This window comes from Callionymus lyra, chromosome 18 (genome assembly GCF_982586985.1).
Source record: "Callionymus lyra chromosome 18, fCalLyr1.hap1.1, whole genome shotgun sequence".
In the NCBI taxonomy this organism is placed as follows: Eukaryota; Metazoa; Chordata; class Actinopteri; order Syngnathiformes; family Callionymidae; genus Callionymus; species Callionymus lyra.
In genome coordinates this window covers 18,290,192-18,312,713 of record NC_141835.1, presented here as the reverse complement: position 1 = coordinate 18,312,713, position 22,522 = coordinate 18,290,192, and the positions used below count along the sequence as shown (strand labels likewise).

Here is a 22,522-nt window from a genome sequence, read left to right as displayed (position 1 = left end):
ATGTCGAGCTAAGTAGGTGGCGCTCTCTAATAACATTAAGAAGACATTGAGTAGCCGACCTCAGACACGGAACTTTGACACCATGAAGGTCATTTACATCACATTAAGGAAATCCACACGACAAGGTGAAAAGCTGAATTACGCAATCTCGTACTCTCTCGCTCTCTCACTCGCGTCAACACTCTGGCGGCTGCAGATGTTTGCCGATGAAATAAATGGGAGGAAAGTGAAGCAACATGGCAGGATGAGTCGTAAATGAGACACGGCTACCCGGAGGAAGCAAATGTGTGTTGATGCATGTCTGACACTCAAGGTCTACCTCGCTGTAATGACGCACACGGTATTTTACGCTGTGACATCCAGGCCCCAGAGATCGTAAATGAGCATATTTCCCATGGTGCGTATTCCTCACCTTGTGCCGATGTCGTTGTGTGCGGCCACTCTGAAGGTATAGCCACAGGCGGGAAACATTCTGGTGAGCTTATAGTGTCTCTGGCTGCCAAAGTAACATTCTCTGAAGACGCTGTTCTTCTTTCCCTGCAGGCAAGAAACGCTCGTTTTTTAAAGTCCGTTCATCACGGATACAAATCGTCGTGTCACAGGTGGCACATTTCTTTGATTTGTCTTTTTCTCCGACAATAATAAATAATAAATAAATTCAAGCAAAGACTCCTCTCTACGACTTTATCTCTCCCGCTCTGAAGATTTACATGAATTTTCGTTTAAGACTTCATAACTATAAAAGAGATTGAAATCTGTCAAATAGTCAAATCACTTGGAGGAGTTTGAAGACTTGTTGTTTTTCTTATGGAGATACTATAATCATAATGTTTTCGTCTGTACCAGTCGTGACGATTTCAATATGATCGACAGATTTTTATTGGCTGGTGTCACATTTTAAAATGAGAGAGTGAATGGAAATGGTATCACTGATCACAGAATGTAGACTATTGTAAACTTTTTTAGTTTAAAATAGTATGTTACACATTGAATAGTACCTGCTCTACAAAAATTCACTGAATAAGCAGACTTTACACATTAATAATAATAATAATAATAATAATAATTGTATGATAAGATTGCTATAACACTGAATATTACTGTGTTCTTTGTCTCAATAATTAGAAAATAAAACCTGTAAACAATTAATCATTCTGCAGAATAATAAATGTCCACTTGACAGATCGTTGCTATCACTCCGACAAACTGATTTCACAAAAGCAACTTGCAACAAAAAATTAAAGTCAAGCAAATAAAAATGACACTAATTTGAATTTAAAAAACACCACAAAAACGATGACTGTAATGAAATAATAAAAAAAATGTGACAATAGTCATGTTATTATAATCTAGGCAGCTGAATCACTTGTGGATTTTAAAACGCTCTTACTTGCTTAATATTTGAGCCAGGGAGCCTCTTATTTAGTATAAAACCCTCCTTGTATTGAGACGATTAAGGCCTAAAACAAAAAATCTGGCTTAATCCAGACGCAGAACAATTCATGGAGGTCATTTATAGTCCAACTAGAACTCTGTAGGACCCCAGGAACACCCAGGAGAGGGTAACCAAGATGACTCAAGTGCCCTTTATAGAAAATAATAAACACAAAAATGTATTCGATTGAGAAACAAAACAGAAAAAGAATTGAAAAACTGAATTTGCATGACATTTCTATTGTCACACGAGGTTAATAACATGTTTTATGTCTTATTGTTTTGGGTTTTAACCTTCATCCTGGTTTTAATTCGGGATAAGGTAGTGAGTGCACTGGTGAGATTGGGTTTGAAAAAAGACTTGTGCCATCGTAGTTTGTCTTCAGTGCATTAAGAGCGGCTCTGACAAATGGCGCAACACGAAATGAACAATGATGATGGACTAGAACAGGCGGATATACGGACTCACCTCATCCCACTCCAGCAAGTAATTTGTGATTTTGGACCCATTGTCGCCTGAAGGCTGTGGACGAGATGGTCGATAAGATGAGGAGAGAAACACCAGATGGATGAAAACATGTTTCACATTTCAAGGATAAAACCGGCTTTGGCCAAGAAGTCCACTAATTATTTTCAGAGATTGCTAGATGGGCAATGAAATCCATCACCAAGATTCTTGCGGATTAGACTTGAGCTCCAGTACTGAGACGCTGCACTGCATTATATTACAGAAAGGTTGTGTGGGCCCATCTTTACCTTCCACTGAAGGGTGAGTGTGCTTTTGGTACGATGGGACAGCTTGGGTGGTAAGGGGACATCCGGGACGCCGCTGTGTGTGGTGAACGAGCCGGCTTCTGAACAAGAGCCTCGGACTGAGTTGTAGATCGCACAGACCCTGAAGGCAAACACACACGATTTAGTTAAGTGATAACAGTTTAGAAAATGAATTGACAATTTCACTTGGCATACAATTAAATATAATGTAATATATATATATATATATATGACAATCAATACATGACATTGATACAACAATTTTCAGATAAACATTCAGTGGTCATAAGTATGAAAATAATGTTTAAACATGCATTATTATCATCATTTATATAAACAATTTGAGATCTTTTGCTCCTTGCGATGATGATCCCCAAATTAAAGATGGAAATGAATGCAACCACCGTCTCCGATAGAGCAGTTTAGTGGTCATAAAAGAGAGGATTGTCCGAGTTCATGTTTTTGACAGCATGTTTTAAAATGAGTTATTTGTCAACAGCATGACTTAACAGTTGTGACTAGATTTTAATTAAATGCAGAGGAATATGTTCCATCTTAGAAGTCATCACATGTCCTAGGGTTTTCTTATTGAAGGCTCGTATGGCATAAAACCAGAGCTATGGTAAAAACAAGCAAGACATAAAATTGGACTTTGGAATTGAAAAACAGTGGCCGCTAAAATAAATCAAACCATTCATTAGGAAGTGACAAAAGACTCTGGAATGAAACCAAGGTAGTGCTTTGATACAGACCCGGTTTATCACACCGTAAACAAAAGACTATATTGCAAATATTGGCCATAGTTTTCAGACACATAATCCATTTGGATTCAACAAAGGCAGCCTTACCGTACATGGTAGTCCATCGCAGGTCGCAAATCTTTCAGATGATATTCTAATTCTTCTCCACTGTAACACAAAGTGGTTCAGTTTGAGCTGACATTCGTACGGTAGAGTCCACGTTAACCATTTTCCCCACCTGTATACGAGTCTGTACTTTCCATCGCGTCCTTTATCCGACAGCGACAATTCGTAGGAGCAGGACCCCGGCATGCCATTGCTGTGTCTGTTGAGCAGTCCTGCAGGATGGGACCACGATAGTCGGGCTGAGCGGGCTTGCACGTTGGTGACCTGTAACACAAAGTTGATACGATATCATTTTAGTATTACTCTGCAAAAAGGATATCAAGGGAAGAAAATGTTTTTTAAGTGAGGTTGATTGTACAGTATTTTTTACTCAAGTCAACTTATTTTTGACGATTCCCTTGTGTCACCTTCTTTTACTTCTACAGTCAAGCTTTTCATTTCCAGTATCATCTTTTTTATTTTCGCCCAACATCAGAGATCTTTGTTGTTGGCCAAGTGTTCTCATTTCTTTTGTGAAGCATTTACTTTTAGCTCTTTTTATTTACACAGATTAAATTACTAAGAAATCGTTCGGACTCCGCTCAAGGTAAGTTTATTAATCCTTGTCAAATATATCTATTTAGGACGTTTTAATAAATATTACTTTAATACAATTTGATAGTCGTTGCACCGATACTGAAATATCTATATGCAGTTATTTGACTGCATCATAAAAACTTTCTTTCTCATAATTAGGAAGACAAATATCGTCTATGGTTGTGTCAAGTTACGAGAATATTTTGAAGATTAAAGACAATTTTAAATGGACCATAATCAGGAACAACAAAAAAAAGATGCTTCCAAATGTGTTTTTTTTCAGTGCATGGAGGATGCTGCCCTCATGTGGCAGCAGTGGATCATTCACAGTGGCTGCAGCTTTGCACCGGAGACTTCTCGCAGTCACAAAATGGAAACGTGGAAAAGAGATCACAGACTGGTGTGTGAGGGATCAGAGCCGGCGCTGATGGATGAGCGTGCTCATGACTGCTGGGTTTGGGTGCAGCAGTGGGACGTATGCATACCGACCTGTGGTTTGTCGATTGTAGACAGCATGTCCTGGACACGTTTGGCCTCTGAATCATGATCTAAGGAAAACACAAGACATAAAAAATACACTGTAAAACACAATGCTTAAATGTATTAAATAATAATGTTTGATAAAATGAGCTTGAATTTAACAAAAAGAGACAATAACTCATTTTTTTCGGCACACGGACATACACATGACAGACAAATTAATAACTTATAAAAGCTGAAGGAATAAAGTCAATATTCTGTTTGGTAAAATACACAAGTATAAATAAGTGAAAGAAATATAACTATTCTCTCTGCTTCTTTTAAATCTGTAAAACTAACTTTTTTGAAATGTATACTAAACTAAAATTGGGTATGATATATATATATATATATATATATATAATATGTGCAGATGTACTGTAAAGTGCTGTTAAGATCAAGATGAGATTAGATAAAAAATCTATTAAATAAAAGGGTAAAAGGGTCATTAGAGCAAATGATAATAATAATAATTGTAAACCATTGAAGTTCATCTGTGATTAGACACGTTTACTGGATGTAAAAAATACTTCTTCAAGGTTACTAAAGAGCATTCTCACAACTGGGTGTGGAAAAATGATTGTAGAGATTAGAAACAAACATAACAGCAAGTTCTAACAAGTTCGGCCTTCTAATAAATAGTTTTTCTTTCGACATCGAAAACTAGGAAGGAATTTTAGGAAGGAAACGATGGAATTCATTAATTAATGTGTGATCATGGAAATGTAAAACTTCAGCCTCAAACTTATATTTACGTTGCCCTTTAAATTACATTTATTTGGTTATAATATATTTCAAATTATGTAAAAAAGAATGTATATAGAATAAAGTATATAATAAAGTATAGAGTCAACATTTTAATTTTAATCAAAATCAATAAATGATTCATGATTATTTGATAAAAAGAAGTTTGGAATTTATAAATGACAAAAAGATATGTATCCCATTAGCAAATACCAGAGCATTAGAGCACATGCATAAAGAAATGCAGCTTTGATATTAAAGTGTATTAAAACCATCAAGTAATTTTTTTTCCACATCCTCTAAAAAATAAGTATGTAAAAAATAGTGTTTGTATTATAGTATTTCCTGACGTAAAATGAAGACCAAATCTACAATCGATCAATATGGAAAACAAACAAAAAAAACACAATAAATACATATGTTTAGGGAAGATTTCATCCAAATGTTTACGTTTATAATCATAAGACAAACGTTTCTTAAGTCCACTGCAAACTTTCCTTGACTGCATTCCTGCATTTTTATTATAAATAAATGATACCAAATATTAGTACATTTGAAACCAGCCTAAAATGGTCACGTGTTCACATTTTAAAGAATTTTTAAGAAATTTAGACTTGTTAAGGAACCCTGCAATAATTATTGCACCCACTAGTGTTGGAATAATGTTACTGCAAAGTTGTCAATTCTCCACTTCACCCTTTACATTTTCTGTTGATACAGATGAAGACTCTGTACTATAAAAACATATGACCCACTGCTGTAAAGCGGTTTCTTGGTCACATTGGTCACATGACACTCACAGAGGGTAGTGAGTCACACAAATACCATAATGATAACATGAACAAATAAAAACAAATCATGTTAAAATGTTGTATTTACGTGAGGAATGTCACAATCTCAATCCGAAATATTGTCATAACGACTGGTTAATGTGTTAAAAACATAAACATGGAGAAAAGGCCATCAACAAGGGATTTACTGGAGACCAGAGGTCACAGGAAGAGCAACTACAAGTGCATGTGTGTTTGTGGGTTATACATGTAATGCCCCCCCAGTGATCCCTTGGGTTCAGGTTCTTTCCGGCTGCTTTCTCCATTTGTCTCCTGTAAATCAAGGAGAATAGTCACCAGTGTGTTCGTTCGGTCGGGTTCGTGTGCGGCAGGTTGTGCGGCGGCGGCCATACTTTGCCTTGGGGGCAACACTATTGAGTCATGGCAACTGTGATGTCATGGAAGCTCAACCTCAGCGTGACCCGGTGTGAGTGCATGCGTGCGAGTGTGCGCGTGTGCGCGTACAGTATCTGGTTACAGGAAATTGGTAATGGTTGATTGAAATGAGAGAGTTCAGCTACTGTTCCAGTGTCTACACCGACTGGTTTAGCTCAGACACCGGAGTCAAACACAAATACGTTGAACTTTTTCTACTTGAAGAGTTTAAAAATGAAACTAATCTCCTTTTATCGGGTCTGTATCTGGTTCAACTGGCTCAGCAGGAACAAAAGAGAATTGATACATCAGAGATGAGACATGTAAGCTAATAAACATCATCATTATAAGCAAGAAGCTATTTCTTTAAATAATCACAATTTTGTAGAAACTTGGATGCAAATGTCAACTAACAGAATAAGACAGTAAAAAAAAGAATACACTTTTTTTAAAAACTCAAATGGTGAACTATTGTATTTATTTAATTGTATTAATGTGTCAATTATTTTATTTTGTTTTACATTCATTTATATCTAGTTTGTATGGATGGATGTGTTATTGCTGTTGGACAAGATATTTTCTCCTCCGGGGATCAATAACGTATTCATCCATCCATTCATCCATCCATCCATCTATTCATCTATCAATCCATCCATCCATCCATAGTTGCTTTTATTGAATATGGAAAACTGTAATTCTACACATGCACAAATAAGATGAATTGATGAATAAATACAATTCAAAAAGTCATAACAGAGATTAGGTAATTGGAGAACAATGGAGAGAAAAGTGGAAATGGAGAGATGGAAGGATAGTGGACTTATGAGATGAAATGATGGATAGATAAAGAGATTCAGAAAGAGGCTCACAATTAAAAAACGGACTTCATAAATTGTTGGGAGTTACTGTTAATCCAAAAGAAAGAAGGGAGAAGAAACTTGGAAGACAAAATAGGTGAATGTAAATGTTCTAAGACGAGACTGTCTAACTCAACTATCCAAAATCTGTTCCTTATCTTATCTCAAACACAGGGATCTTTTTAGGTCAAGATATCAACATTGATCTACTTGTTGCTAAATAAAATGAATGGATTTGGCCCCCGGGAGGTTGACATGTGATGTGTAACTGTGCCATATTATAAACAGCTAAATTAAATGAGGTTTAATTATTAAATTCCAAAAGTCTTTAATTAAAGATGTTCAAAATAAGTCATAGAACACATGTTAATATGATGTAAAGGCGCTTGAAGTCATTCTATTTTTTATTTATACATTTATAAATATATTTAAACCAATATTAATGAGCTGATATTATAACAGAAATATTGGTTTTATACAGTAATGGAATGCAGTCACATGACCACCATACCACTCTAGGCCTAGCTCTGGATGAAGGGATGAAACTAGTGTAGAATGAGAGTGTACGGATAAGTAAGGAAGAATTTGATGATTCAAAAGATTAAGGTAGAAGGACAAATAATATCAGAATGGTAACTTGTCCATCCCAGTACTTCTGACTGAGGTGACCACTGCTAATTCACCGATCTAAACACCTTCTCCCGACTTCTTTTCTCTTCACGTGCCGCCCACGCTGCGTCGCTTCCTCCCTGCTCTGACCTCACATCCTGTCTGTGTTTGGCTATTGGGATGCTCAGACAGAGAGGTGGAGAGCAAGAATAGCAAAGGAGTCTGGGAAGGTTTTGGGGACACGGCGCAAGTCTGGACCGGATTCAGAGCTAGATTTGAAAGAACAAACACACACACAGCAGGAGAGGCTGCAGGAAGAGGACGAGGGACTGGAGAAGAGATGAGCAGCAAAACATGAGGAGAATGAGTCAGTGATCAACAGAGAGGAAGAAGAGTGGGATCAGTCTGGGAAAACAACTTTGGAAGTATATGAGCAGATGTTACAAAACTCCCACTTTTTCTTTGGTATTTATACAAAATGATCATTTAACAATGTTCGTTTTTTTTTTAATAAACATTTAACAACCTTGAAAAGTGTCCCAGTGCCAGACAGCTATTATTGTCTTGGCGGAATATAAATGTGACCGACTTCCTGCTCTATAGAGACCAGAAATAACTTGCTCGTCACTGCTTGTTAAACACTCATGTGAGGAGACTCGCTACATATTAGTAAGAAAACCAACAATTGGTAAAACTGAAACAGAACTGGAGCAGTATTTTATCTCTACCATAGTGACAAGGGACTCAAAGTGGAGCGTGTCTGTCTGCTGGAGAAATAACTCAAAAACAGATCAAATGGATTACAATTGGGATACAATTGCTTCAGATTAATGAATGTATACTTTATAAACACAACTTTGAACACACTTGAAGCATGTTCAGCAAAAAATATCAGCAAAAAAACTGTATATATTGTAAAAGGGCTGTTTTAAATATCCATATTTTCAACTAAATACTGTACAATCTAATATCTCTCTTACAAACTTAAAAAAAACTGACGTAGTATCCAGAAAAAACTCTCTGGAGTCGATCATGTAAAAATAAAGGTACGTTTTTATCTTTTCTCCTCGTTTTGTAAGAGTTTTTGCACAGTTGCCTCTGCTTTAATCAACCTTGGCTGTATAATGCCAACATCTTCAAAATCTAGTTCCATGTGCTCTACCGATCGAGACAAGTTAGAAAACGTCCGTAGATTGTAAGAGATAAACTAAAGATGGAATCGGAAGATTGGAAGAAGTTGCATTATTTCTTTTTTTCTTCATTATTTTTGTTTGATGTTTGAACAAGTCCAACTTCTAGAGGGCGCATTCCATCTGTATGACACCTGACACTCCGAGTCTGCCTGCTGGAGGACAGAAAATGACCTTAAATACCTAAACTGTAAAAAAAAAAAAGTCTGCACACGCATTTAGGACCAGTGTGTGTGTTGGCGAGAGACAGAGAGAGAGGCTGTGTGTGTGTGTGTGTGTGTGTGTGTGTGTGTGTGTGTGTGTGTGTGTGTGTGTGTGTGTGTGTGTGTGTGTGTGTGTGTGTCATTTCAATGAAACAACAAGAGATATGATACCCAAAATTAGTAAGTCTCTAATCATGAGGAACAAAGCAAAGTGACACTAGAGAAGCAAAGAGTGAGCCGGGTTAAACAAGGGGGAGGGCGGACAGGAAGACATTGGGAGGAGAAGGAGAAGAAGAAAACTGAGGTAGAGTGGGTTCAGGCTGTGGATTCCACACCATTATTATCTGCAGCATAGTTCGGATTCCATCTGTTCAACAGCTGGGCAACACACACGCAAGCACACGCGCTCTCACACACACACACACACACACACTGAGTGCAGGCGTTGTTGCGACATGCTTGAAATTGTGGTTGACATGGTGAAGATTCGGTTCTCATGGCCTCAAGAGTGTTTAGAAAGTAGGATTAAAGCTGGTCAGACAAACCGGCACTAGTATGTATCAGCACAATTCAAAACATAATGACGAAATATGCTCAATAATAGACTCTAAATGAAGATAAAAAACAGCTTCACTCTCTGCGGCAGAACGAGCGTGTGGTATGCATGTGTGTCGATGCAAGTGTCTAGTCCAGTGAGCAGCGACGCTAGCCAGGCAGTGAAGGATTATTGAAGTCGCGCTCTTCTCAGATTCCTGACCCCATCCAACCCTGCTCAGCCCAAAAAGTCTTGAGACTGACTGCAGTCGGCTCGACGCGGCGGGATAGGGAGCTCAACGCATAAACATCTGAATCTTTTCGGGGGAAAAAATGAAGCCTGATGACACCTTCATCCCCAGTTAGGAGGTGAAAATGCAGTCATTTAGATTTCATACATATTTATTGAATTGAATTTGTGTACATTTATGCCAAGTTTCTTCTCTTACTGGTTTTATCTGCTTCACAGTGAGCCTGATGTTTTTTTTGGAAAGACCCTTAACATTCAATTTCCACATTTATACACATTTTTTACTGTACTGCTTATTGTATTTCGTAGGTGGAGGTCAATTTCGCTAACTTCTGTGTCATATCTTTATCTAAAGCATTTACACTTTCTTGATGACAACTGTAAATCTGCTCTACACTTTTATCTCCTCTCTCCCATCCCTCTCATTCTTTTTTTTATTACCCCTTTTTCTCCCTTTCGAGCTAGACACAGCAGAAGTTCGCTGAGTCTGGTTCTGCTCGAGGTTTCTGCCTATTAAAAAGAAAGTTTTTCTTCGACACTGTTGGTCATTATGATTGGCTGGGACTCGTTTTCTTTTATCTTATATAGTGTTAACATTGTAATGTATGTTGAGATAACAGTTATGATTAAATACTTATAGTTAAAAATATAAAAATATTGTTGAATTAAAGGAGAACCAAGAGGAATGTTAGATGAATTATAATAACAACTACATTTCACTTGCTTTATTTGAGGATCTGAGGATTTCATCATGTGTGGAATACATGATAATCTAAGGTCCCCAACGTTTTTTGCACTATGGACCGGTATCATGTTGGCATCATAATCATTGACCGACCTACAGATAAAACGGTGCAAATAAATCTAGTTTTACGCATTTTCACTAGTTTACAAGTTGTTGTTTTTTAATAACCTTGACTTAAACTAGCGTCCATGTAACTCTTCTAGACATCAATACAGTTGAAGCTTAAAACAGTCTGCGAATGAATTCTATAGCATGACTTTCAGTCCCTGAAAACCGATTCTATTTATTGACCCCTTTCTTCCATTTTTGCGACTAACAACAGATGTATTGTTTTGCTTTTCCTCTTGTCCATCATCAAAGCATCATACAATTTTGTTTGATTGTTGTTGGCAGTACCCTCGGAGTGGGAAAAGCACTATATAATTTAACACGTATTCAAAAGAAAGGGATGCAACCGTCACAGACTGTGAGAAATTAAAGAGCATGTAGGCAACACCTTCTTAAAGCTTCAACATTTTCTAACTTGAAAGTATTTCTCTCCTTCACGTTATCTCTGTCATTTCCTTCAACACTTCAAATCTCCTCTCTCCCTCTTCCACCTCACTGACCACCATGTTGCCCTACAAACATGGCCGTATTTGGGTTTGTGGGAAGGAGTCTCGGCTTGGAAAAAGAGGAGGGGGGCTGAGATTATTACCATGGCGATTTACATCAAAACAAGGAAGCAGTGTCGTCATACGGTTCTTGAAGTTAATCTGCAGGATGAGCGTCCCTCCAGGTCACAGGTTCTCAACGTTCTAACACGTATAAATCATGTGCTTGAATTGACTTCTAGCCCATCTTGTTATAAGAACAGATAGAGAATCCGGGTTGCCTAGTTGCATTGAGGGAGAAGCCGGGATCTGTGCTGATGTGAAACCAGGGTAGAGGAGCAGCCAGGGCAAGGGCTCACATCTGTTTCTTCTCAAATAGTGGCACAGTTCAATAAGAAACAGCCAGTAGAGCTGGCCTCACTGCGGAACAGACACCAGGCTCGCCAAGTCAGCCTGCTGGCTTGCTGGCACACGGAGAAAGGCCATCGAGGGCAAAGCATAGACTTCCACGCTCACGGCCGTCTACCCGTGCATGCTATGCTTGAACCGAGTTGGTGCCCGATGAAATGTTTGTCGAGTGTTTGTTCTCTCACGTCATCCGTCCATATTTTTTCTTCCACAAAATGTTGAAGTGCGACTTCTCCACCTTCATTTCTACCCGGAATATTGCATGTCCTTCCTCTCATTTTCCGCCCGGGCGGTACCTGCTGATCCCGTTCACCCCCGTGCTGTGTTCACTGTACTGGAAGACCAGTCACATGATGTTTGGTTATGAGTTTACATGCATCTTGCCAAGACAGCCTGATCTCCAGCGCAGTACTGAGACCCAGGTAGACCAGCTCAGACAGACCAGCAGACGAGTCGTCATACGTCAACCATGGAGGGGAATATGGTTTTTAAAAACATGCAAATCCTTGCAGTAAGAAAGGGTGTGTGTTCATGAAGTTTCTCCTCTACACTGCACACAAACAAGCTCCCTCTCGATGTGTGGTTCACAGGCAAAGACGTTCAGACTATTTTCATACAGGGTTTGGGCTTCTTTGTCTTAAGTCAAATAATATTATGATCACAAAAAAAGGTTGCACTCTGAGGTCAGCATATGAAACACACACAGTTAAAACATTAAACGTTAATTATTTGACCAAAATCGTGTTTAACCAATCCTATCCTGCTGCCAGTGCCACATCAAATATGGCCACTACATTTGCTTGTCCTTAAGAAGAGACCATAGATCAAACACGTAGAGTTAAAGTTAACACAAATTTGAAATTTGATAAGCAAATACAGACTACCAACATGAAGAACACATTTTAAATCGTTTGTATTCTGAATATAAGGCCAAAATGATCAGTCATACTCAGATTACAGACCTTTTAACACTGTGTACCACCTTAAACCAGATGAAGGTGAGTAAGCACGACAAGGATTAGTAAATAAGACACCAGATTATAACGTGAACTATAGATTTCTGGCCTTTTATATGTCCTTATACAATATATCACAGAGACAATTAAAACACAAACGGCACACAAATGCCGGAGTCTCAACATGTACGACTCTTAGTTTTAATCAATACAATAAACACATCTAGTTAGAGTTACACAACTTGTGCTAAATAGCAAGGAAAGGAAAGTGACGAGCCCTAGACCAGGTTTATACATCAATTCTTACACTTTTTTTTCACTATAACAACTAAATGCTCAACACAAACCTAGAGAGTTATGTAACCTGTTTAATAGGTGTGCGTTTTGGCAAGAATCTGGTGATACGTTACGTTTCACAATACAAGAACAATGATATATACTGTATGTAGTTATACTGTAGGAAGTAGTATATATTTGTAGTATTGTCCGAATACTTGAATCAGGCAGGATTTACAGACCACATGACTCTCGATGAAGTTGTCACTGCTTTCATTTTCTCTTTTTTTTTTTTTTTTAAACCAAAATATGTACAAACATCAGCTTAAAAGCTGCTGAAATCAACTGTATCCTCTCATCCTCAGTCATTTTCAGGGTCATGCGACATTTATTTCCTTTAGTTACAGAGGAAATAATGACTGTTGTCGTCTAGTGGCCGAAAGGTTCATTACAACGCATTGAATATTTGCATGTTAAATGTATTTTTTAACCGAAATCTATGAAAAACTATCCAAGACACATGCTGCAGAATATTACCAAAAATCTTTCCGTTAGTCCGACTGCAACGGATCCACAGTTCTGTCCAGGGATCCGTGTGTATTTTTAGTTCTTAACTTTTCCTGACTTTGGTACGAGGACTAGACCAAATATTTAATGTGAAAGTAAACTGTGTGTGAAGAGTAAATGCTATGAAAGGTTCAGCAAGGGCATGATGTCCACACCACCTCCCTAGTGTCCATTTGTAACCAGTACAAAGTCAAATCATCATCACAGACGAGCGTCAAGATATTTCATGAATTACCAGAGACAAGCGATCCTGTGTTGTGTGTGCGTGTGCGTGTGTGTGTGTGTGTGTGTGTGTGTGTGTGTATGTGTGATAATGCTGAGCTGTGGTGTCTCAAAGGTTTCCTTCATCTCCATCAAGACTCTACAGGTATGCAGCTTCAACCCCCCCCCCCCCCACCCCCTACATCCCCTTGTGGCTCAGCCTTCACCAACAAGGCCTGTATTGTAGCGAAAGGTAAAATGATAGCGCTCTTGGAAAGGGTCAGCTATGTGGTTACCCTGACTACGCCACACTCCCCTCCCCTTTTCGCTACCTACCTACCCAAATCCCTGTCCCTCCTCTATCCCTTCACTTCTCCAAGGATGCATTCATCCCTTCTTCTTTTAGGTTTGTGAGAGCAAATGACAGCTATATCTGGAATGGTGAGGGACACTGAAGCTTTACTGGGGCTGAGAAAGGGACACTTTGGAGATTGAGGGTATTTGGAAACAAAGAGGGTGTATTTGGAGTATGTATCAAACCTTCCATCCAACCACAAATCAAATACACTGCAGGTCTCCATCCAACGTACCTGGTGTGTGCGTCTCCGATTCACCGTTGCGAGGGCTACTACGGAGTCGCTTCTCCGGTTTCTTTCCTCCTGGACTGCCGACTCCTCCTCCCAAACCCCCTGACCCAAGTGATGGCGTATGTGATTTGTTGCTGCATGACAATAATATAGAAATGTTATCACCCATCGAACAATCAGAAGGGTAACAATTACAAAGACACCGTTTTTTTTCCCACCAACAATCCATGACAAGGTCCAGCAAAAACATGTTTGTGTTTTAGCGTCTGTGTGTTCACCTGTATCCGTTGTGTGCGGACCCCAGACTGCTCTTGTAGATTGTGTTTGGAGGAGAGTTGAGTCGGTTCTGTCGCTCTAGTCTTTGTTCCTTTATCTTTTTGGGCTGTGGCTTTCCATACGACTCTTCGCTACCTAAGAAGTTCGACATGCCATACACTGGAATGATTTCTGTAAAGGGAAAAAAAAAATGTTTCGACTCTTAAAAGAGAAGGTTGATCAACGTCATAAAGACGACAATGTTTATTGATTTTCATTTGTTAATATGAATAATAGATTATTATTTCAGGATTATAATAGTGTTCATTTTTATTTCTTCATTTGTAAAAAAGTTATATTCATTGATCATCTGTCCCTTTTGTGATTTCAGGTATGCATCTGATGTCAAAAGAAGCAATAAATGTGCTAAAATAAGTGGTTGTTTAAGGTGCAATTAATATGCATGCAAAAGCAATTAGGAATTCACCTATGGCATCATTTTCAAATACTTGGGTGTAGACTATCTTATAAACATGGGTTTGGTTGAAAACATGGGGGGGGCTTGACTTCTCCACCACAGCAGCAGATTGCATTCGAGCAATTGTTCTTAATGTTTGCATTTAATAGTATAACGATGGTAGATTAAATTGTTTTCTTTTGCAGCGTGCACAGGGTCTCAAATTCCCCTGACCCAGAACTTCATTACAAATACTCCTATAGGACCAACATTAGGTAATGATCCTATTTGGGTCCCAATTCGAATACTATCACCAGCTATTGTTCTTGCATACAGACTTCTCGATTTAAATCAGCTCTTTTGGCATCTTTCGTACCTGGATCGCCATACATGGGTGGAAGGTGGGGCTGGTAGTACTGGTGATGTGGCAGCTCACCGGGGCTGACGGGCGGGTAAAAACAGTGAGAGTTCGGGATGAAATTAGGGTGAGGTATGTAAGGGGGGAGGTGGTGTGTGGGCGAGAGAGCTGGGGAGTATGATGGGGGATAGCACTCTGGAGACTGAGGCGTCACCACCACTCGACGGACCCCCGTGGTGTCCTCAAGGACCTGTGACACACAGAGGAGAGAAAGGAATGAGTGCAGGAAAGTTTTTTCTACGGTGATACGAGCAACATTTTCCAGCAGGCGTTTTTCCTAATTTAGAGCTCGACTCTTTAGTCATATCTGGTATGCATTTTCAAAAACCATATATGGATTGTAACTCGCTAATGTCATATCCACCCCTTGCTATTGTTCATATTAACAGTAGAAAGCATGTTTTAAACTCAAAAAGTCAATAAAACATTCAATACTTAATCAGATATTCTACATATACAATCTCTATAGAAAGTGAATCATTCGTTTTTAGACTCACATTGCATTCACTTTTTTGTCATTCACTCAGATAATGCTTTTAAAGCATTTAAATAATAAAACTGGTAAAAATGTACAATGAATAAAATTAGTTTATGAGCGTGAAGTCAAAAGTAAATCTGCCTTTAGTTCTAAAACTGAACAGACATGCCATGAAAATTAAGACTTTGCTGAATTGGCTCAAATTCACATGAATTCCTTCCTTCCATAAGTATTCATATTCATGAAGTAGGGCCCCGCACACACTCGGAGTATTCACACACTTTCATGGGGCTGCATTCCGGCTATAGAGCAAACACACACTCTCTGCACCCCCTGCTGGGAGGAAGTCATCAGCTGGTCATCAACATAAATGACAATAACAACACAGCCTTGCAAAAATCATCCAACATTGGAAGTGCGACACATAGACTGAAGAAGTAAAAACTGTAAACGGACAAAGACTGTATAATAAAAGTAAAAACAGTTAAGAAAAAAAGAGGGTTCACAAAGAAGAGGGGGAGAAAAGCGCCTGCTCTGCTCCCGTCACTCGCTCAAGTGCTAAACAGAAAAACAGTTAACAACAAAGAAGCCCCAGTGAGGGAGCATCCTACAAACCCCAACACAGCTTTCTTGTAAACAAGGAAACACATGCCTTATGTTTGAGCTCAGATTTCAATCAAACTTCCTTCTTAATTTGACTTTGTGAGGTTACAACTTGCTTCCGTCTAGAGAATATATTTGTAAAATCAGTGTCAATTGTTTAGAACATTCTAATGGTATAAACGGGAATGACACTGACGTCATAACTGCCAGAAACATCTGTGACACTCTGAATATCTTAGGATTTCATTAGTTCTTTGTTTTGTTGAAAACAGGCTAGTTGGGGACGCAATGAGGAGCAAAACACAGACAAACAAACCAGTCCTTCAGCTCTCTCAGTGGCTGCCACCTATATCAGGCTTGTTTACATAAGAATGACAGTGCTTCCCGCTCTGACTTGGACCGGGCCCTACGAACACGTACACCCACACTTACACAAACACACACTAGCACTGAGGCAATGACCCAACATCCATTGGCTGGACGACACTTGATACGCAGATGCATTCAAAAAGTTCCCTCTGGGTGCTTTTTTTTGTCGTTTGTAATAGGCAGATAAGCCTGATGAATCCTCACCACCATGTTGACTTACTGATGTCCATCAAATATCATCTACTGTTTACTGCTACTTTGGACCGGTCGACCTCACCCTTTTCCAGGATGTCCATCAATAAAATGAAAAAAAAAACATATGACCCTTGTCACAGACTTCCAGGGAATGTAATTAAATCTTGTTTTTTTTTCCAAGAGTAAAGCTTTCATTATAATATCCACCTTCATGTCAAAAGTATTTAAGAAAAATAAGAAAAATTCTAGTACCGACTAAATAAACAGTCGACTAACCTGTGAGATGTATCCTGGGGGCACGTGGATGGGAGGTATTGACCCATTTGGGGACATCATGGGGACCTCAGCAGGACCTGGAATGAAGAACAATATTTATTTATTTAAAGTGCTTCAATCAAAGTCACTACTCATTAACCTCGATCAATCAACACATGCAGAGACACAAACATGGCCACACACACACACACACACACTGATTGTGTGAGAGACGAATGCGGAACGTTCTTTCTCCCCCAAAATTGCTAACAGCCGTTTTTCTGGAATTACACATTAAACTCACTGGAAAACCCAGAATTGCACAAACTTTGCAGAGATAGGTGGGGGACAGAAGCGAGTATATTCAGGAAGATTTTAGTAGTAGTAGTAGTATAATATAAGACACACGCTTAATACAAGTAACAGACACATAGTAACTAATTTCAATGACATTTAATAACATTTTAGACGGTGCATCTAAAAAGAAACTGACCAGAAGCAACAACAATCCATTACTGTTCCGGTTTATATATAAATATACTGTATATATATATAAATATATACTGTATATATATATAAATATATATATATATAGTATATAAACCGATTCCTGGTAAAAGAAAACTTTAATCAAAGTGAGAATTAAATCCCAGTATTTTAGAAAAAAAATGTTTTTATTCATAATGCATCTTCTTCTGTCAGAGAACTTTATTAGCAATTTTGAATAATGCAACAAAAATTACCCTGATGATTTTGATTGGTCTGGAAAAAAAAAACATGTTTCTTACACTAAATTATAGAAATAATTATACTGAAGCCCGGATGCTATAAAATGTTAATGTTTCTGGTATAGATAAAATGTTGTTTAAACTCAAACCATCCAAGTCTCCTTGTCAAGTGCAAATATGAGGGGAAATGATTGCTATTTTTTTTTGAAGATAAATACTTAAAAAATTACTTATTTTAAAATAACCATCATCGATTAGAAAACTATGAAATACCTTTTTAACACTTTAGCAGCCAGTGATCGTTCCACGCACAAATATAATAGAATTAGCAGATTGAAAATGATGTTGACTTTTCCATTATCCATATCTTCCTGGAGAAAATCTCTCCCCTCAGCCCACAATGAAGGAGGTCTGTGGCTGGTAAAGTCATTGGGTAACCACTGGGACAGGAGCAGGCCCCCTAGAATAAATCAAACGTGCACGCACAGATGGGCTTCCTCGCCTCAAAAGCTTCCATGTCTTTCCATCTTGGCACAAGTCAAATGTCAAGAATTCAGGAAACTGCTCAACATTAAGTGGGGATTTACCATTAATGGTACAAAAACATATACAGTACGACGTTGACCTTTAGATTGTATGAAAACACACTTTGAATAAATTCAATATAACCGGTTATACAAAAATGGCTTCACACACACACACACGCATGAAACTAAGCTTTTTTTGTTGTCACTCTACATTTTCGTAAATATATTCTCTATACTGGTTGTCATAGAAAAGTGTGTGGTGAGCTTATGACCGTGATTAATAATATATAAACAAATACACTGAGTATAAACAAATACACTGAAGAACACACAAAACTCCACAATTAATTTATTCATTTTTTTTCCTCTCTACTCACCACACACACTATTTGACAAATGCACCGTTTCCCTCAAGCCTACAAATACAGACACACACTTGTGTTTGGTCACTCTCACCTTCTTCTGGGTTCTTCACTCACCAAACAGAAGCATTCCTCTGCATGTGCGCGCACACACACACACACACACACACACACACACGCGTATATGCGCGCCTACCACGTACCCAACCCTGGCCCCCAGGACTGGACCCAAAAGGCCAAATACCCACAGCTCCTCCCTTAAATACAAGACACTCTTTGTCTGGTGAACACACACATAATCTCTTTCCCCCTCTCCCTTCTTTCTCCCTCGCTCTGAGACTGCCATTGAGAAAAGCAGATGTGTGTTAAAGTGTTGTGCGTTCTTGTATGTGGTTTACAGTACACATTAGGGCAACTTCCTTCTCTGCACTAAGCAGCACAAGTGGAGTCAGGACTTCCTCTGCATAATCCTGCAGGAATTCCAGACAGCCGGACTAACAAACCCTCCTGATCCTGATCCGCCCCCTTCTCCTGTTCCATCTGTTGCTCCTTCTACTTCCGACTGCCTCCGAGGTCAGGTCAGAGGTTAGTTATGAGGTCATATCCTGTATATGCTATGACATCACTGCTCACTCCAAAGTTGCTTATATACAGTGACCAATAAAAGACAGTGGATCCAAACTCATCCCAAAAACAAGATCAAGAAAAAGGTCTTCAGAATCAGAAAATACCATGTTAGTTCTAAATTAAAGTAGAAGGTACAATACTGTGAACCATACCCTGACAATAAAAGAACTAGAGTACCGTAATTTATACACTATACTGTAGAGAGCACCTGAATATAATGGCACCAACATAAGGTAAAACTTTATTGCCTTTATTTATTATTAATTATTATTATTATTAATATTTATTATTATTATTAATGTATTTATTGCATTATATACTTTATAACATAATATGGAAATAAAAAATAAAGGGTGAATACAAAGGCCACAGGTGCAGGTGCTCATTTTGTAATGAGAGATATTAACAATTAAAATTAAAATGAAATAGATGCATTTTTTCCACTCCATGAAATGCTTGAAAGATGGTAGTTAAACATTTAGGTACAAAAATAACCAGCCTACTGGGAACGTTGGTGTCATGTTGGGGCCATTTTCTTTAATTTTCTGTCCTTTTTGCATGGATTTAGCTCTTTACGCTGCCGTCTCTTACTTCTCACCTTCAAATAATTGATGCAGAAATGACATGCAGCATATTTATTTCCTTCTTCAACAGTCAGATCCACTACCCTTAACTTCAATGCTGCATCATATGTATTTCTCTTTGTCCATCATGAGGGTGCGTTCATGGCGCACAAATGTACACAAAATCAAACTACTGTTTAACGGCAGAGTCATCCAGACGATGGTGCCTCTTGTTCCATAAACGATCATCGTCTTCAGGACACATTATCTAACATTATCTCTCCTACATGTCCGTCTCCCTCCTGAACCTCCTGCTTGAGAACTGGAGGCCATTAACCCATAGAAATTCATATTTAGCCGCCAAATCATTGTATAAGGATTCAAAACGTGTGAAAAAGTAGTGGATCATGGGCCGGAAACGTGGGTAATTAAATTAACAAATGTAAAATGCACAAATGTACATGTAAATAGAGGTTTTTGCCATATTTATATTTAAAAAAATAAATAAATTAAGGGTTTTGTAAGATCACAGGCACGTAACAATAATTATTAATGGTAATATTATATAAAAGACATGACAAGGAAAATTATTCATCTGTTATTGAAAAGAAATGGAAGACATTCAAAATACTTTGATGCAGCTGTAGCAAATACAATGATGTAGAAATAGGAAAAGTGACATTTATGACTGTACATGACACAGTAATTACAGTAAATTTGAATCCATAATTATATCTTATCCCTGTTGAGCGGGACTTGGAGTTACCCTTTTTCCATCCATATGTCATCCATAACCATCCACCCTCCCATCAGTCGCAGCAGGAGGCCGTCAACACCGAGTCTGGTTCTGCTCAAGGTTTCTGCTTTCTAAAAGGAGGTTTTTCCTCAACACTGCCGCACTGTGATTCACTCATTGTTCAGTTGCTGGGATCCGTTTTTCTTCTCTCCAATAAAGTCTTACTTAAACTGTGTCTTGAGATAACTTTGTTATGACCTCTAGCTCGGGGTCTTTGGATCCCCATCTGAGAACCGAGGTTATGGCTAAGAAAAGCCACCACCTTTCGATTTGAACGATAGACATCTAAAGCCAATGGAAAAACAGGATAAGAGATGACTCAAATCATCAAAGCTGGACATAAACCGCCCAAATGTTAGATTAGCATGGATGGAAAATAACTGACTTTTATACGACAAGTTGAACCACATTAAAAAAAAGAATGTGCTCTTTGGTGAAGTACATTTAATCACATGCATGTGCACCTCTCTTTTGTTCTTTCCTAACATTAACTTTATCACCGAAGAACCGCACACACGCACAGTCACTCATAACGTTGTGTCCAACGCACACAGAGGACGGTCCATCACTGGAGATAGTGATTTTGTCCAGCTGCTTGAACATACATTCAAATACACAAACAGAGGAGGTGATGCAACCTTTAGTCAGATGTTTCCCATGATGCAGCTGTCAGAGACAGCTGTGACTGGGCCCCTGAATAACAACACACACTGCGGAGAGAGCCCTGATCTCATACATTCTCGCTCATTTGTCCCGAAAAGCTCACTCCTAACCCCAATGGCTGCTGGGTGATATTGATCCCGCGCCGCTGTGTGATTGGTCGAGAGAAATCTTCGCCGTGTTCAGCCTCTAAACAGAAACGACTCTCTTAATGTCGATCAGTCTGGCACATGTGGTTCCCAGATTGAAAGGAAACACAGACCCTCTTGGGAACACGTGTATGTGTGTGCTGTTGGTATCAGACCAAAGGAGTCTGTTTGTGTGCTGACCTACATACGGAACCCCCACCCCTGTCCGTGAAGAGAGAACCCAAACAAGTCAGTAGAAAAATAAAAACTACTGAAGCTAATTCAAAGTCCTTATATCAGGAGATTATTGATACAGACATCCGATTAAAATATTCTGGCATTTGTGGTCCTGAGAGTGTGTGTGTGTGTGTGTGTGTGTGTGTGTGTGTCATTTGGGACGTGGCATTGCTTGGAAGTTATGCAAGCTTCACCAGGGTTATCTGCCCTCACAGCTCCAGGAGTAACGCACTCCCACGGTGGCTCGCTCTATAGCCATGTACATTTACACACAAGCGTCAAAACAAATAATTGAAAAATTTAAAAAAAATTAAAATAAATAAAAAGCTGTGCGTTTGAGTCACCATTTAAAACTTTGCATTATGTGTCCGGATGTGTCAGAGATAAGACAATAACTTTTATACACAACGTAGGATAACACTTAAACATTTTAATATTGTTCTTTTTAAATGTTTCTGGTCAAATCAATGTACCAATGTAATCATTTAATAACATTTATTTAAAAATAAAGGTACTCTCAAAACATTAGTGACCATCAATTCTATCAAACCATTTAGTTTATATTCTAGAAATGAGTTAAGGCCGTATTACTGGCATATTTACAAACTCGCCCAACGCACTTGGCAGAACCACCATCGCAAATGGAGGTGAACAACATCACATCTGACTTTACAGTTTATTAACATTACCTTTTTGTAAAAATCCAGTTTTTGTTTTTTAGCTGTTGGTCTTTTTGTGCTTGAGTTGATATCGGCCAGTCACGCCCTGAT

General features: G+C 38.6%; 1 protein-coding gene across 2 annotated transcripts in view; it reads right to left on the bottom strand.

Moving 5' to 3' along the window:
* The window catches only part of fndc3ba (fibronectin type III domain containing 3Ba), a 72,665-nt gene that overhangs the window by 20,562 nt on the left and 29,581 nt on the right, over window positions 1-22,522 (bottom strand). For both annotated transcript variants that reach the window (XM_087779363.1, XM_087779364.1), the window contains exons 4-13: window positions 17,146-17,222; window positions 15,183-15,414; window positions 14,373-14,541; window positions 14,098-14,228; window positions 4,140-4,198; window positions 3,187-3,338; window positions 3,057-3,116; window positions 2,191-2,329; window positions 1,904-1,957; window positions 413-537 (exon numbers count right to left, since the gene is read on the bottom strand). In XM_087779363.1, the coding sequence (XP_087635489.1) occupies window positions 413-537; window positions 1,904-1,957; window positions 2,191-2,329; window positions 3,057-3,116; window positions 3,187-3,338; window positions 4,140-4,198; window positions 14,098-14,228; window positions 14,373-14,541; window positions 15,183-15,414; window positions 17,146-17,222 (1,198 nt within the window). The remainder of the gene's footprint in view (window positions 1-412; window positions 538-1,903; window positions 1,958-2,190; window positions 2,330-3,056; window positions 3,117-3,186; window positions 3,339-4,139; window positions 4,199-14,097; window positions 14,229-14,372; window positions 14,542-15,182; window positions 15,415-17,145; window positions 17,223-22,522) is intronic.